The sequence below is a fragment of the Oryctolagus cuniculus genome, chromosome 21 (genome assembly GCF_964237555.1).
Source record: "Oryctolagus cuniculus chromosome 21, mOryCun1.1, whole genome shotgun sequence".
In the NCBI taxonomy this organism is placed as follows: Eukaryota; Metazoa; Chordata; class Mammalia; order Lagomorpha; family Leporidae; genus Oryctolagus; species Oryctolagus cuniculus.
In genome coordinates, this window is record NC_091452.1 from 7,866,372 (window position 1) to 7,881,930 (window position 15,559).

At 42.7% G+C, this 15,559-nt stretch overlaps 2 protein-coding genes across 7 annotated transcripts in view; both read left to right on the forward strand.

Annotated features, from left to right (window-relative positions):
• IFT81 (intraflagellar transport 81) overlaps positions 1–15,559 on the forward strand; it is a 128,726-nt gene that overhangs the window by 76,491 nt on the left and 36,676 nt on the right. The gene's annotated exons all lie outside the window — the stretch shown is intronic.
• Positions 912–5,466, forward strand: LOC100337756 (heat shock protein HSP 90-beta-like). The gene is given in 2 exon segments (XM_070066170.1): positions 912–3,671; positions 3,674–5,466. Coding segments are annotated over 2 exon segments (2,172 nt in total). The 5' UTR covers positions 912–2,404; the 3' UTR covers positions 4,579–5,466.

Here is a 15,559-nt window from a genome sequence, read left to right on the forward strand (position 1 = left end):
GAGCTGGAGAAGGGTTTTGAATCTGGGCATTCCAAGAGGATGCTGGCATCTTAGTTGCTAGGCCAAATGTCTTACCTGACCCTGGCTCTTACTATTTTTATTATTTTATCAGTCACTTAAATGAGGAATTTGAAACCTAGAAATAGGGTTTATAGCTTAAATATTGAAACTTTTATTTCCCAGAAATAAATATGAAACAGTGTCTGTTGGAGGGGGTGAATAATTTACATGGGTTCAAGGTGGAATAAGATAGTAGTAACAAAAGTTATTTTAGCTGCCATTCACTGAGCAGTTACTTGTACACAGTTTTGAGCATTTCAAAAATATATCTTTGGAAGCAAGCATTTAGCCTAACACAAAGAGCTGGCAGATTAAGCTGCTGCCTGCAATGCTGGCATCCCGTATAGGCGTCAGTTCAAGTCCTGACTGTTCCGCTTCCAATCCAGAATAATGTGCCTGGAAAGCAATGGAAGATGGCCCAAGTCCTTGGGCTCCTGCACCCATTGGGGAGACCAGGAAGAAGTTCCTGGCTCCTGGCTTTATCCTGGCTGTGCCACGGCTGTTGTGGCCATTTGGGGAATGAACCAGCAAATGGAAGACATCTCTCTCTCTCTCTCTCTCTGTCTCTGTCTCTGTCTCTCCCTCTCTCTCTCTAACTTGGCCTTTCAAATAAATTAAAAAAAAATCCTAAAAAAAAAAAAGAAGAAAAATATCCATTAAAAAAAGTCATTGAACTAAATAACTCTAGAGTCTCTTTCAACACAAAGAATCTACAATTTCTATATATTTATTAGGAATCACCTAAATGTGTCAATGAATCTTTATTATTTGTCTGTTCATAACCTATAAGAGAAACCATGGGGCCAGTATTGTGGCGTAACGGATAAAGCTGCCACCTTTATGGGTGCTGGTTCATGTCCCAACTGCTCCACTTCCAATCAGTTCTCTGTTAATGGCCTGGGAAAAGCAGTGGAAGATGGCCCAACTGCTTGGGTCCCTGAGCCCATGTGCTTGTGGCTTCAGCTTTGGCTGGCCGAAACAGTTTTTGTGGCCATCAGAGGAGTGAAACAGCAGATGGAAGAACTCTCTCTCCCTCTCTCTCCCTCTCTCTCCCTCTCTCTCCCTCTCTCTCCCTCTCTCTCCCTCCCCCTCCCTCCCTCTCCCTCTCTCTCCCTCTATCTCTCTCTCTCTCCTTCTCTCTCGCTCTCCCTCCCTCTCCTTCTCCCTCTCCCACTCTGTGTGTAACTCTGAATTTTAAGTAAATAAATATTTAAGAAAAAGGAAAAACAAAATTTAACTTGTAAGTTAATTTGATACTAGATTCTAATTAGTTGTTTCCTCGGAACTCATAATGCAAAATATTGCTTTTTTTTTTTTAATAAGAGGCAGGCACACACTATCTGCTGACTTTTATTTATTTATTTTTAAAGATCTATTTGTTTACTTGAAAGTCAGAGTTATAGAGAGGTAGAGGCAAAGAGAGAGAGAGATGCCCTCCATCTGCTGGTGCACTCTCCAGATGGCCGCAATGGCCACAGCTGTGCTGATCCAAAGCCAGGAGCCAGGAGCATCTTCCTGGCCCCCAACATGGGTGCAGGGACCCAAGGACTTGGGCCATCTTCCACTGCTTTCCCAGGCCATAGCAGAGAGCTGAATTGGAAGTGGAGCAGCCAGGACACGAACTGGCACCCATATGAGATGCCCGCCCTGAAGGTGGCAGTTTTACCCGCTGCACCACAGTGCCAGCCCCGAAGTATTACTTTTATTCCAAGTTATGATAACTTCAGATATTCAGACAAGACTTTAATATTAAGTGATCTGAGTTTTCCATATTTTGGAGTGTTTTTAAAATGTTCACATGGATATATCTTTCTTTATGCAGAATTCAGTGTGAAAGGAGATAGAAAAACAAAATAAGCATGATATAGATAGTAGTACTGCTAACTGTGGATCCTGGTGGTAAATAAAAGGTTGCTGTGCTCAGAATGCTTTTCTTCTTGCTTTTTCTTAACATTTATTTGAAAATCAGAATGCCATGAGAGACAGAGGCAGAATGAGATCTTCCTTCCACTGATTCACTCCTCAGATGCCTGCAATAGCCAGGGCTGGGCCAGGCCAAACCTAGACCCTGGAAATCTATCCAGGGCTCCCACATACGTGGCAGGGACCCAAGTACTTGAGCTGTCATCTTCTGCTTCCCAAGATCTGCATTAGCAGGAAGTTAGATCAGAAGCAGAGTAGCTGGGACAATCTGCTATGCCACAGTTCCCACTCTGCCTTTTATTTCCTTTTAAAGATAACATAAAGAGCTCTCTTGAGTCACCCCTGCGCTGTCTCGTGCCGTGTGTGGTTGGCAGTCCGGGCCCTCCGTGCTCTCTCGTGCTTGCAGCCCTTTCCCTTCAAGATGCCCGAGGAAGTGCACCATGGAGAAGAGGTGGTGGAGACTTTCGCCTTCCAGGCGGAAATTGCCCAACTCATGTCTCTCATCATCAACACCTTCTACTCCAACAAGGAAATCTTCCTGCGGGAACTGATCTCCAATGCGTCTGATGCCCTGGACAAGATCCGCTATGAGAGCCTGACGGACCCCTCCAACCTGGACAGTGGCAAAGAGCTGAAGATCCACATCATCCCGAGCCCCCAGGACCGCACGCTGACGCTGGTGGACACCGGCATTGGCATGACCAAGGCCGATCTCATCAACAACTTGGGGACCATCGCCAAGTCGGGGACTAAAGCCTTCATGGAGGCTCTGCAGGCTGGTGCCGACATCTCCATGATCGGGCAGTTCGGCGTCGGTTTCTATTCTGCCTACCTGGTGGCCGAGAAGGTGGTCGTGATCACAAAGCACAACGACGACGAGCAGTATGCCTGGGAGTCTTCTGCTGGGGACTCCTTCATCGTGCACGCCGACCATGGGGAGCCTATTGGCCGAGGCACCAAGGTGATCCTGCATCTCAAGGAGGACCAGACTGAGTACCTGGAGGAGAGGCGGGTCAAGGAGGTGGTGAAGAAGCACTCGCAGTTCATAGGCTACCCCATCACCCTCTACTTGGAGAAGGAAAGAGGAAAGGAAATCAGTGATGATGAAGCAGAGGAAGAAAAAGGCGAGGAGAAAAAGGAGGAAGATAAGGAGGACGAGGAGAAGCCCAAGATCGAAGATGTGGGCTCTGATGAGGAAGATGACAGCGGCAAGGACAAGAAAAAGAAAACCAAGAAGATCAAGGAGAAGTACATCGATCAGGAAGAACTGAACAAGACCAAGCCCATCTGGACCAGAAACCCTGATGACATCACCCAGGAGGAGAACGGCGAGTTCTACAAGAGCCTCACCAATGACTGGGAGGACCACTTGGCAGTCAAGCACTTCTCCGTGGAAGGTCAGCTGGAATTCAGGGCTTTGCTTTTCATCCCTCGCCGAGCTCCCTTTGACCTCTTTGAGAACAACAAGAAGAAGAACAACATTAAGCTGTACGTCTGCCATATATTCATCATGGACAGCTGTGATGAGCTGATCCCAGAGTATCTCAACTTCATCCGTGGCGTGGTCGACTCAGAAGATCTGCCCTTGAACATCTCCCGCGAAATGCTGCAGCAGAGCAAGATCTTGAAAGTCATCCGCAAGAACATCGTGAAGAAGTGCCTCGAGCTCTTCTCCAAGCTGGCGGAAGACAGGAGAACTACAAGAAGTTCTACGAGGCCTTCTCCAAGAACTTGAAGCTTGGCATCCACAAGGACTCCACCAACCGGCACCGCCTCTCTGAGCTGCTGCGCTACCACACCTCCCAGTCTGGAGACAAGATGACTTCGCTGTCCGAGTATGTCTCTCGCATGAAGGAGACACAGAAGTCCATCTACTACATCACTGGGGAGAGCAAAGAGCAGGTGGCCAACTCGGCTTTCATGGAGCGCGTGCGGAAGCAGGGCTTCGAGGTGGTGTACATGACAGAGCCGATCGACGAGTACTGTGTGCAGCATCTCAAGGAGTTTGACGGGAAGAGCCTGGTGTCCGTGACCAAAGAGGGCCTGGAGCTGCCTGAGGGCGAGGAGGAGAAGAAGAAGATGGAGGAGAGCAAGGCGAAGTTTGAGAACCTCTGCAAGCTCATGAAGAAGATCCTGGATAAGAAGGTTGAGAAGGTGACAATCTCCAATAGGCTTGTGTCTTCGCCCTGCTGCATCGTGACCAGCACCTACGGCTGGACAGCCAACATGGAGCGGATCATGAAGGCCCAGGCACTTCGAGACAACTCTACCATGGGCTACATGATGGCCAAGAAGCACCTGGAGATCAATCCCGACCACCCCATCGTGGAGACGCTGCAGCAGAAGGCCGAGGCGGATAAGAACAAGGCAGTCAAGGATCTGGTGGTGCTGCTCTTTGAAACTGCGCTGCTGTCCTCCGGCTTCTCCCTGGAGGATCCCCAGACCCACTCCAACCGCATCTATCGCATGATCAAGTTAGGCCTAGGCATTGATGAGGATGAGGTGGCAGCAGAGGAACCCAGTGCAGCTGTTCCGGAGGAGATCCCCCCTCTCGAGGGAGACGAGGACGCCACCCACATGGAAGAAGTAGACTAGGAACTCCTTGGAAGCTCCTGCCCTCTGTATAGTGTCCCCGTGACTCCCACAGCAGCCTTGAGTGGCCCTGTCCCACCTGGCTCCCCTGCTGATGTCTAGTGGTCTCTCTCCTGTCCTGTGTCTTAAGGCAGGCAACAAGGGCCTCAAGCCCAATCCCCTCAATTTGATAATGGGGTTGGATGTTGTGTATTGTGGGTTTTTTTTTTTTTTGTTTATTTTGTTCTGAAATTAAAGTATGCAAAAAAAAAGATAACATAAAGAGCTTGCATAGCATCTCTTCCAGGTGGTATACCCTGATATTATTTTCCTAGTCCTCCTGAAATATATTCTCATGGCACTCTGTTGTGTGTTGTAATATATAGCGCTCTTAAGAACGCCCATTCAGTTTCTACCACCCTAAAACGAAACAGTAAGTTCCACAGTGGCAGGGTTTATCTCTAGTTTACCATCATTTATTTAGTACTAGGAACTTGGTTAAAGTGTAGAAATTCAGAATGAAAGTGCAGGAATTAATCAACATATATATTATTTTCATTTGAAAAGTGGTAATACTAGGAGCCAGCATTGTGGTGTAACAGGTAAAGCTGCCACCTGGGATGCCAGCATCCCATATGGGCACTGGTTTGTGACCCAGCTGCTCAACTTACTATCCAGCTCCCTGCTAGTGGCCTTGGAAAAGCAGCTGAAGTTGGCCCAGGTGTTTGGACTCCTTCCACGCATATGGAAGACCTGAAAGAAGCTCCTGGCATCGGCCTGGCCCAGTGCTAGCTGTTGTGGCTATCTGGGGAGTGAACCAGCAGATAGAAGATCTCTGTCCCTCCTTCCCTCTCTATAACTCTGACTTTCAAATAAAAACAAGTAAACCTTAAAAAAAGAAAAAAGAAAGAAAAGTGATATTACTAAAAATGTCTTAGCATTTCTTTGTAGGCTTCAGTTGATAAGAAAATTAGTTATATGTAGCTCTTCATCCTAACCATTGCTAATTATTTCAATGACTAAAGTTATTTTTGAGTTCCTGACCCCAAAATTAAATTTGCCACTTAATCTGGTAGCCTCCAGCAATATTTTTGGTTATGATTTTTGCTGTTTCACAGCAATCTAAGCCTGAAGTTTTTTGTCTCATTTAATGGAAGAGCAAAGAATACAGCCTGTGCCTCTTGCAGTAGTGCTATACAGCTTCTGATCTGTGTACAGTTTTAATTACCTGGATATTTCTGAATTTCTGTTTTAATAACTTGAAAAAACAAGCAAAGATCCAGCCCCAATGATACAGTGCCCTTTCCAGAGCTGTCATTCAAATGAATATCTGTCTTGGTTGTGAACTTTTCTATAGTCACAGAAGAACCTTTGGTTAAGGTTCTATTGGCACTTCTTGCATTGAAAAGTCATCCCTGGTTTGTGGTATATGAGTGTATAGTCTTTTGTGTTTTCTCTCGTAACCATTACAGCTGTTTTGAAGTTATAACTACTTTTAAAATGTGCTTTGTCAAATAATATTTATAAGCAGTTTTAGAAAGGGCCAACCAATTCATTTTGCTACTGGCAGAAATCCTAGAGCTAAATTGCAAAGATTATGAAATCTTCCTTAAATACTTCAAAGAGAAGCACAGTGAAGATAAGGGAATCCTGGCAAGATTTGCTGCAGCTGTCAGGTCCTGAAAAATTAGGAATCAAATTTTGACACTTGTAATTGAATCATCCACCCTTCCAAGTGAGCCCAGGCAAACCTGGGATATTTTTAGAACCTTTCAAATCACTTTGTACTCTTTGGAGTTCATAGCAGGATCTGAAGCCCCTAAAATTTCCCCGAGATGGAACAAAACAGAATCAAATAAATGTGACTCAATTCACTGTAATAGAAGTAGTGTGCAGTCTAGGGAATGCCACAATTTTAACCCAAAATTTGGAAACTGCGTATTTTTTTTTTCTGGAGAGTTAACTGGTTGGGCAGCAGTTGAAACACCCATTAGAGATAGTAACAGCTGGGTGGTGGTGATTTGATTTATAATAGAAGCAGAGACTTTAGATAGTGTGATTAACTGTGTTTCACAGATGGATATTCCTATGCTGCAAGTTTCACTTAAGACAGATTTCCACCAGCATATATCACATGCTTATTATAGACTCTCTCAAAAGAAGGAGCAGTTAGCTAGCCACTACCATATGTAGGTAATTACATTGCTTATGCTTGGTGTGGTGAAGATTCTGATTTAAAGTGGAAAGCCTGATATAAACAGGTTGGAAAAGGTTAGGGTAGTGTTTGTATATATGTTTGTATGTCCCTGGCTACAATGGATGTTTTGAAAAGACTTGTCATTTTAACAGAAAATGAAGATTGCTTAGAAACATTTTCTCTTATCTTAAAACAGCCACTCTGAGACCAGACCCCAGGGATTGCAGATGATTTTATTGGAGTGTGACATGCAGAGATGTCATTTTCAGGTTTTCTGTGAGTCTAAATTCAGACAGAACATGAGACATTAGCAAATGGGCCAAAAAAAAATTTGTGCCTTGGGTATATGCATGCCACTCTTCAACAGTGGAAATGCCTTGTCTCCTAACTCCCCAACTCCCTTGAGCCTAGTCTGATAGTTTTCTGTGTTTATAAATCAGTTGAAGAAATAACTGAAAAAAAGTGACCTAACCAAAAAAACTGTAAAATTGCATAGATGTTGGGTTAATAGGATGTGAGGACACAAGTACTGATTTTAGTCCAATTTTTCTAACTTGTTGAACTTTTGATGAGTTGTATTAATTTCTCTGTAGGTTTTCTAGTGCCTTCTTTTTTTTTTTTTAATAGTTCTTTGTGGTCCTTGACCAATATAAAATACTTCTGTAGATTGTCTTGTAAAGCCCTCGTGGCTATTTGCTGTGACAATAATTTTCAACACAGATGTTGTAGCAACAGCAGAGGTTCTCATTTTCTGAAAAACATGCAGAATGATGTGTGGTATCTATTAATTACTTTGAGTTCCAGATAAGCTTTAAAAGCATTTGTAAATAGGTACATATTCAGGGAGATAAACCGCCTGATCTATTTAAATGGTAGTCCAGATTTTGATCATTTCTGTTATAGGGTCTGAAACACGTTAAGTACTTAAAAGAAGGAACATCTGTCAAATTCCATTTGCTCATAAAGGAACTGAGTTTGTAATATTAGTCCTGATGCCAGAAGCTAGCACTGTAGAGCATTATCCATTACCAAAACCAAACACACGTAGAGATAAAGATTAGAGCTTCACACAATTGAATACTCTCTTAGCACTTACTGGCATAAACCATAAAACTCTAATCTTACTGATCTCAGCATCTAGATGATGGCTGCTCTTTCCTAAATGACACATTGAGATTACATATGTATATTGGTACAACAACAACAAAATAGCTGCCATAATGAACTTTCCTGCCTAGTTCAAGCTTCATAATTCACTTCAATGACAAATTTGATTGTCTCATTATAATACACTGTAGGAAACTGTTTTCCTTAATGTTTCAAGGCTTTGTTGCTTATCTTTCATGCATTTAAAATCATTTTTTCCTTTCAAATAATGTCTTAGTTGTTTAAAAATAATTCCTTTTAATTTTAAATTATTGCTTTTAAAATTATTCCTTTAAATATTTAAAAAATAATTTTCCTTCAAAAATGTCTTTTAGAATCATTTTCTTTTTTTAAATTTTTTAAATTTTTTAATTTTTTGACAGGCAGAGTGGGCAGTGAGAGAAAGAGACAGAGAGAAAGGTCTTCCTTTGCCGTTGGTTCACCCTCCAATGGCCGCCGCAGCCGGCACACCACGCTGATCCGATGGCAGGAGCCAGTTACTTATCTTGGTCTCCCATGGGGTGCAGGGCCCAAGCACTTGGGCCATCCTCCACTGCACTCCCTGGCCACAGCAGAGAGCTGGCCTGGAAGAGGGGCAACCGGGACAGAATCCGGCGCCCCGACCGGGACTAGAACCTGGTGTGCCGGCGCCGCAAGGCGGAGGATTAGCCTAGTGAGCCGCGGCGCCAGCCTTTTAGAATTATTTTAAAGTGCCTTTAAAATGATTTTTAGTTGTTTAAATTTTATTTTTAAAATATCCCTTGAAGATGATTTGTAAATAGCCCTTTAAAATATTTCTGATATTATTTAAAAATTTTCTTTAATTATTTAAAAATATTATTGGTTTATTTTCCTTTAATTATTTAAAAATATTATTGGTTTATTTTCTTGTTATAATATGGAATGTTCCTGAAAAGGAGAACTTTGAAGACAAATTTTTTTTTAAAGATTTATTTATGGCCTGCGCCGCGGCTCACTTGGCTAATCCTCGGCCTGCGGCACTGGCACCCCGGGTTCTAGTCCAGGTCAGGGCGCCGGATTCTGTCCTGATTGCCCCTCTTCCAGGCCAGCTCTCTGCTATGGCCAGGGAGTGCAGTGGAGGATGGCCCAAGTGCTTGGGCCCTGCACCCCATGGAAGACCAGGAGGAGTACCTGGCTCCTGCCATTGGATCAGCACGGTGCACTGGCCGCAGTGCGCCAGCCGCGGCGGCCATTGGAGGGTGAACCAATGGCAGAGGAAGACCTTTCTCTCTGTCTCTCTCTCTCACTGTCCACTCTGCCTGTCAAAAAAAAAAATCTCTTTTCCTTGAGAATTTTGAAGACATTGTCATATTTTCTTCTATGTTCATTATAGTGGGAGGATGTTATGGTTACCAGTCCTTGGATGTGATTTTTTTGTATATGTCTCCCAGTGACCATAAGCAAGACTTTCTTCAGGACAGTATTTCCTAGCTTCTTTTGACAGTATGGCACATAAAGAAAATGATAGCCATTTAGCATGGTGAAGCTGCCTAGAGCTGAGGGCAACCAGCCAGGAGTTCCTTATAGTATGTTGCCCGGCTGTTCCGGAGGCCAAGTGTTTTGATGTCTTGACACACTGAGGATACTTGTAGAGCAGCCCCATGGGGAAGCTTGCAGCAGTGCTACTCAAAGTGCAGCAGTGCTGGGCCACGCACTGTTTCTAATCTGAAACCATCTGTTTACAGGTAGCCTTTATAGTCACTTGATTTTCCCTCAGTATTTTTATTATTTTTAAAAAATATCCAATGTACAAGTAATTAGGAACTTTTTAAAAAAAAACTCATCCTTCACCAAAGATAGTTTGAGAAGCACTAATATTTGTAGAAATAGAATTGGTGGGACATAGGTATGTACAATATCAACTTTAGTAGTTATGCCAAGTTGTTTTCTAAGCTCTTGCTTTAAATTATATATATACCTCTCTCCCAGTGGTATGTTGGATTGTTTCTTCCAAATCTTCAGCTTGTTATTTTTGCCAATTGGGTGGGTATGGAAGATATTTTATTGTGGTTTTAATTTGTATTACTAACTTGATTACTAATGGGGTTGAGCATCATTTAATGTTTTTTGGTATTTTGTTTTTTTTTTCTATAAAGTGCCTACTCTAATACTTTATCTGTTTTTTTGTTGGGTTGTTTGCCTTTCACTAATTTGTAATTTTAATTTATTTTGGATGTAAGTTATTTATTGGTATTATGTGTTTCAAATATATCTTCTCAATTTGTGACTTATATTTGTAACCTCTTAATGTGTATTTTGACAAACAAAAGTTCTCAATTTTAGCAGTCTACTTTATTAATAATTATTTTTAAATTTGCACTTTTTTGTGTCCTAAGAAATCCTTTCCTGTCCCCAAATCATAATGATAATTTCCCAGATTCTGAAAAATTTTAATTTCATCTCTCCCATTTAAGTCTTTAATGCTCTTGGAATTGATTTTTTATGTTATGAAGAGTCGATTAATTGAGAAGTCTGTTCTTTCCCCTAAATTTGCAAAAGCAAATCTGTCAAATAAACTAAGGTTTCCTTGATGTGTGACCCATGTTTGCCCTTTTGCTCTTTTGTTCTGTTGCTTAGTTTGTGTGTCTGTGTGACAGTGCCATGCTCTCTTGGTTTCTTTAGTTTTATAATTAGTTGTGGTATCTGCGAAGTGTCACCTGTCCTGCCCCTACCTTTTTCTTCTTGAGGGGACTCCTTGACTAAGCTTTTACACTCACATGTAAATTTTGGAATCACTTTAACAAGTGTTCTCAAAAACCTGTTAGAATTTTTATCAGAATTGCATTGAGGGGCAGGTGTTTTGGTGCAGTGGGTTAAGCTGCCACTGCTTACAATGCCCACATCCCAAATTGGAGTGCTGATCCAAGTCCTGGCTCCTCTGCTTCGAGTCTAGCTTCCTACTAATGCACCTGGAAGGCAGCAGATGATGGCCCAAGTACCCTGTCTCTCTCTGCTTATCAAATAAAAAATATATACATTTTAAATTAAAAAAATTTTCTCAGCTTTAATTTTTAAGATGGTGAGTATAGATGTAATCTACATAAACAAAATCTCAAAGAGATTTTCAATAATTTTAATCATATAGACAGGGTTTCTGAGAGGAAAAAGTTTGAGAATCATTATTACAAGTGCATAGGAAAACACACACACACACACACACACATCAATATAAAAGTTGGCTGAAGAAGGCAAATTGTATTTTGTAAATCCTCTTAAATGCATAGTCAATGTGCTGAAAAAGTTTAAAAATATAAATTATAAGGTGAGATACTCGTTTGCTTGTTTATCAAGTTGACAGTTGTAAAAGTGTTATAAATAGCCTCTGGAAGAACAGTTTGGCAGAATGCCCTATGTTCTTTTTGACCATTTCTGGAAATATGTCCTGCAGAAGTTGCTAAGAACTTAGCTTCAATGTGTTCATCATATTTTGATTTTTTCTATTGTTAAAAATTCAGAAGAACTTAAAAGAAAACCTCCAGTAGAATAAAAACATTGATAATATGTTTTATTTCTCCTAATTAATTCTAGGGTTGTAGAGCCGTTCAAGTGCTTTGATGGCTACCTATTGCTTAATTGTGTGGGACAGTAATTAATCTGACCCTGACTACCTCCCCCCCCCCACAGGTGGTATGTACAATGAATGTCAAATAGCCAATCAGCACAGGGCACATTAGAAATTTGTGGGTTTGTTCTTTCACCAAAAACATTTATAGCTTTTAGCTTTTAAAAATAGTTCTGGAGCACAGCAAGATAGAGAAGGAGAAAATTGGCCTAGATATTATAGAGGATAGCAGATGAAGAGGGTTGATTTCATTCTGGGCACTTTGCCCAGGACACTTTTAATAGAACATATAGTTACTCTAGGGATTCTGACTCTCTGGTTATGCCAGCCTTACACGTTTACTCTTTAAAAGGAAAATTAACAAGTTATTAGACTCTAGGTACACTGGTATGAGTTAAAATTTTGAAGCGGTTTCTTTAATCCAGCCATTGGAAATTTGCTATGTATGGGCTGGATTCCTAAATATTGGATCAGCTTAACCATGGATAAAAAATTGCTTGTATTTTAAACTTCCTTCTTGTAAAACACAATGTGTTCTTCTTTCAGAGTTTAAGATAAGATTAAAAAGATCTCCAGACTAGGAATTAGAGGATTACTTTTATTTGAAGAATTTTTCATCTTATTATTTTTTTAAAGATTTATTTTATTTATTTAAAAGACAAAGTCACAGAGAAAAGTAGAGACAGAGAGAGAGAGGTCTTCCATCCGCTGGTTCACTCCCCAGATGGCCGCAACGGCTGGAGCTGCACTGATATGAAGCCAGGAGCCAGGAGCTTCTTTCGGGTCTCCCACATGGGTGCAGGGGCCCAAGGACTTGGGCCATCTTCTGCTGCTTTCCCAGGCCACAGCAGAGAGCTGGATCGGAAGTGGAGCAGCTGGGACGGGAACCGGTGCCCATATAGGATGCTGGCGCTTTAGGCTGGGGTGTTAACCCACTGCTCCACAGCGCTGGCCACCATCTTATTATTTTTAAGGAAATTGTATACTCGGGAATCAATGATCTTATTTTTTTTAAGAGTTACTTTAAAAAAAAAAAAGATTATTTATTTGAAAGGCAGAGTTACAGAATGGCAGAGGCAGAGAGAGAGAGAGAAAGAGAGAGATCGATCTTCTGTCCGCTGGTTCATTCCCCAGATGTCTGCAACAGCTGGAGCTATGCAAATCAGGAGCCAGGAGCTTCTTTAGGGTCTTCCATGCGGGTGCAGGGGCCCAAGGGCTCGGGCCATCTCCTACTGCTTTCCCAGGCCATAGCAGAGAGCTAGATTGGAAGTGGAGTAGCCAGGACTTGAACCAGCGCCCATATAGAATGCCGGCACTGCAGGCGGTGGCTTTTACCCACTACACCACAGTGCTGGCCCCTACTATAGAAATTTAATTTCACTTTTTTATAATTTTTTAAAAACATTTTTATTTATTTGACAGGAATAGTGGCACAGAGAGAGGGAGAAACAGAGAGAAAGGTCTTCTGTCTGCTGTTTCACTCCCCAAATGAGCAAAATGGCCAGGACTGGTCCAGCCCAAAGCCAGAAGCCAGGATCTCTATCTGGGTCTCCACATGGGTGGCAGGGTCCCAGGTGCTTGGACCGTCCTCTGCTGCTTCCCATGCACATTAACAGGAGTTGGATTGCAAGCAGAGCAGCTGAGACTCAAACTGGTGTTCATGTGTGTTGCCAGTGTCATAAACTGTGACTTAACCTGCTGTGCCACAATGCCAGTCCCGTATTTTGTATAATTTTTATTTATTGGAAAGACAGGGACAAATAGTGGTCTCTCTTCCACTCGTCACTTTCCAAACACTTGCAGCAGCTGATGGTTCTCAATCTGGCTTTCCTACATGGGTGGCAGGAACTCAAGTACTTGAGCCATCACCTCCTGCCTCCCAGGGTCTACATTAGCAGGAAGCTAGAATAGACAGCAGAGCTTGGACTCAAACCTACGTACTCTGATATGGGATGCAGCATCCCAAGTGGCATTTCAACCACTATGCCAAACATCTACCCCCAGAAGTTTTCTTATAATAGGAGGATGGTTAGGGGCAGGTGTTATGGTACAGTGAATTAAGCTATGGCTTAGGATGCCCACATCCCATATCAGAGTGCCAATTTGAGGCTTGGTTACTCAACTTCCTGTCCAGCTTCTGCTAATGTTCCTGGGAGGCAGTGGATAATGGCTCAGATTCCTGGGCTCCTGCCATCCACATAGGAGACCTGGGCTCTTGGTTTTAGCCTGAGCCCAGTCCCTGCTGTTAGGATGTGAACCAGCAGATGGAATGTTTCTCCCTCTCTTTCCCTCTCCCTCTCCCTCTCCCTCTCCCTCTCCCTCTCCCTCTCCCTCTCCCTCTCCCTCTCCCTCTCCCTTTCTCTTTCACTCTGGCTTCCAAGCAAATGAAAGTAAACGTATAAAACATGTATTTATTTATTTAATTTTTTTAAGGGAGAGGGTTTATTGGAGGGGGAAACCCAACAGACTGGAGGCAAGGAGTGAAGGAAAAAAGAGAGAGGAGAGTGTAAGAAAGATCAAGAGAGAGCAGGAGAGAGACAAGCTCAGGAACAGGTCTTCTTAAAACTTTGCCGGGGATGGGCAGGGAAGTATGAGCAGCGAGTGGGTGGAGCTGACAAAAACATTTTCTTAAAAAAAAAAAAAAAAAAAAAGAGGGGTCGGCGCCGCGGCTCACTAGGCTAATCCTCCGCTTAGCAGCGCCTGCACACCGGGTTCTAGTCCCGGTCGGGGCGCCGGATTCTGTCCCGGTTGCCCCTCTTCCAGGCCAGCCCTCTGCTGTGGCCAGGGAGTGCAGTGGAGGATGGCCCAGGTGCTTGGGCCCTGCACCCCATGGGAGACCAGGAAAAGCACCTGGCTCCTGGCTCCTGGCTCCTGCCATCGGATCAGCGCGGTGCGCCGGCCGCAGCGCGCCGGCCTCAGCGGCCATTGGAGGGTGAACCAACGGCAAAGGAAGACCTTTCTCTCTGTCTCTCTCTCTCACTGTCCACTCTGCCTGTCAAAAAATAAATAAATAAAAAAATAAAAAATAAATAAAAAATAAAAAAGAGGATAATTGAAGCAGAAAAACTATATAAAACTGAAAATTGTTAGTATTCATGATATATAGAGGAAGTTTGTTTTTTCCAATATATATCCTGTTCTGTTTCAGAAATGGCAGAAATTTTTCACATTTGCTTGTCACATTGAACAGGTGCCTCAAGGCCTTTACATATGCTGTTCCTTCTGCCTGGAATGCTCTTCCCTGCCACTCACACATTCGTGTGCTTTCAGTCCTGGCTTACATAAATTACTCTAAGAAGCTTGTCACAATTCACCTCTCTTAAACCCCAGCTCCTCACCTTCCTATCTTTATCCCAATGCAGTTTAAATTCCTGTTGTTTATTCTTAGGGCCTCTTCAGTTCTTTATAATTTTAAACGTCATTGTAGATCTCAGTTCAATACTTATTTTCCTCTCTATTCCCTATGTTCGATGAGGACTTCTGAGTGCAGTGTTCAGAGTTACATACTCATTGTCTGGAACACTATCCAGTGCGTGATCAATAATAAGACTCAGTAGATTCCTTTAAACATTATGTTCACTTTATTTCATTTGCTTCTCCAAACTCTAGTTGCTGTTACTTAATAATGTCTATTTTTCTGACGTAGTTCTGACTTATCTTTAATGTTTGGGATGGGTTGTCCTAGTGCCTTGGGTGCTTCATAGGGAATATGGTCATTCCTCAAGTGTAATATGTGCATATTAGCTGCAAGTGTTGATCATTCTGGTTGTTTTTGTGAATCCCAGTAGATCCAGTGTCCTGCTACCAGAATAGTACAGTACAAAAGGTGTACTATGATAAGACCACAGCTAGAATTGTGTCATTTTTTTCTTTTTTTTTTAAGCCTTATTTATTTATTTGGAAGTCGGAGTTACAGAGAGAGGGAGAAACAGAAAGAGTGAGAGATCTTCCAACCTTGGGTTTACTCCCCAAATGGCTGCAACTTCCAAGACTGGACCAGACCAAAGCCAGGAGCCAGGGGCCTCCTCTGTTTCTCCCACATGGGTGCAGGGGCTCAAGCAATTGGCCTTCTGCTGCTG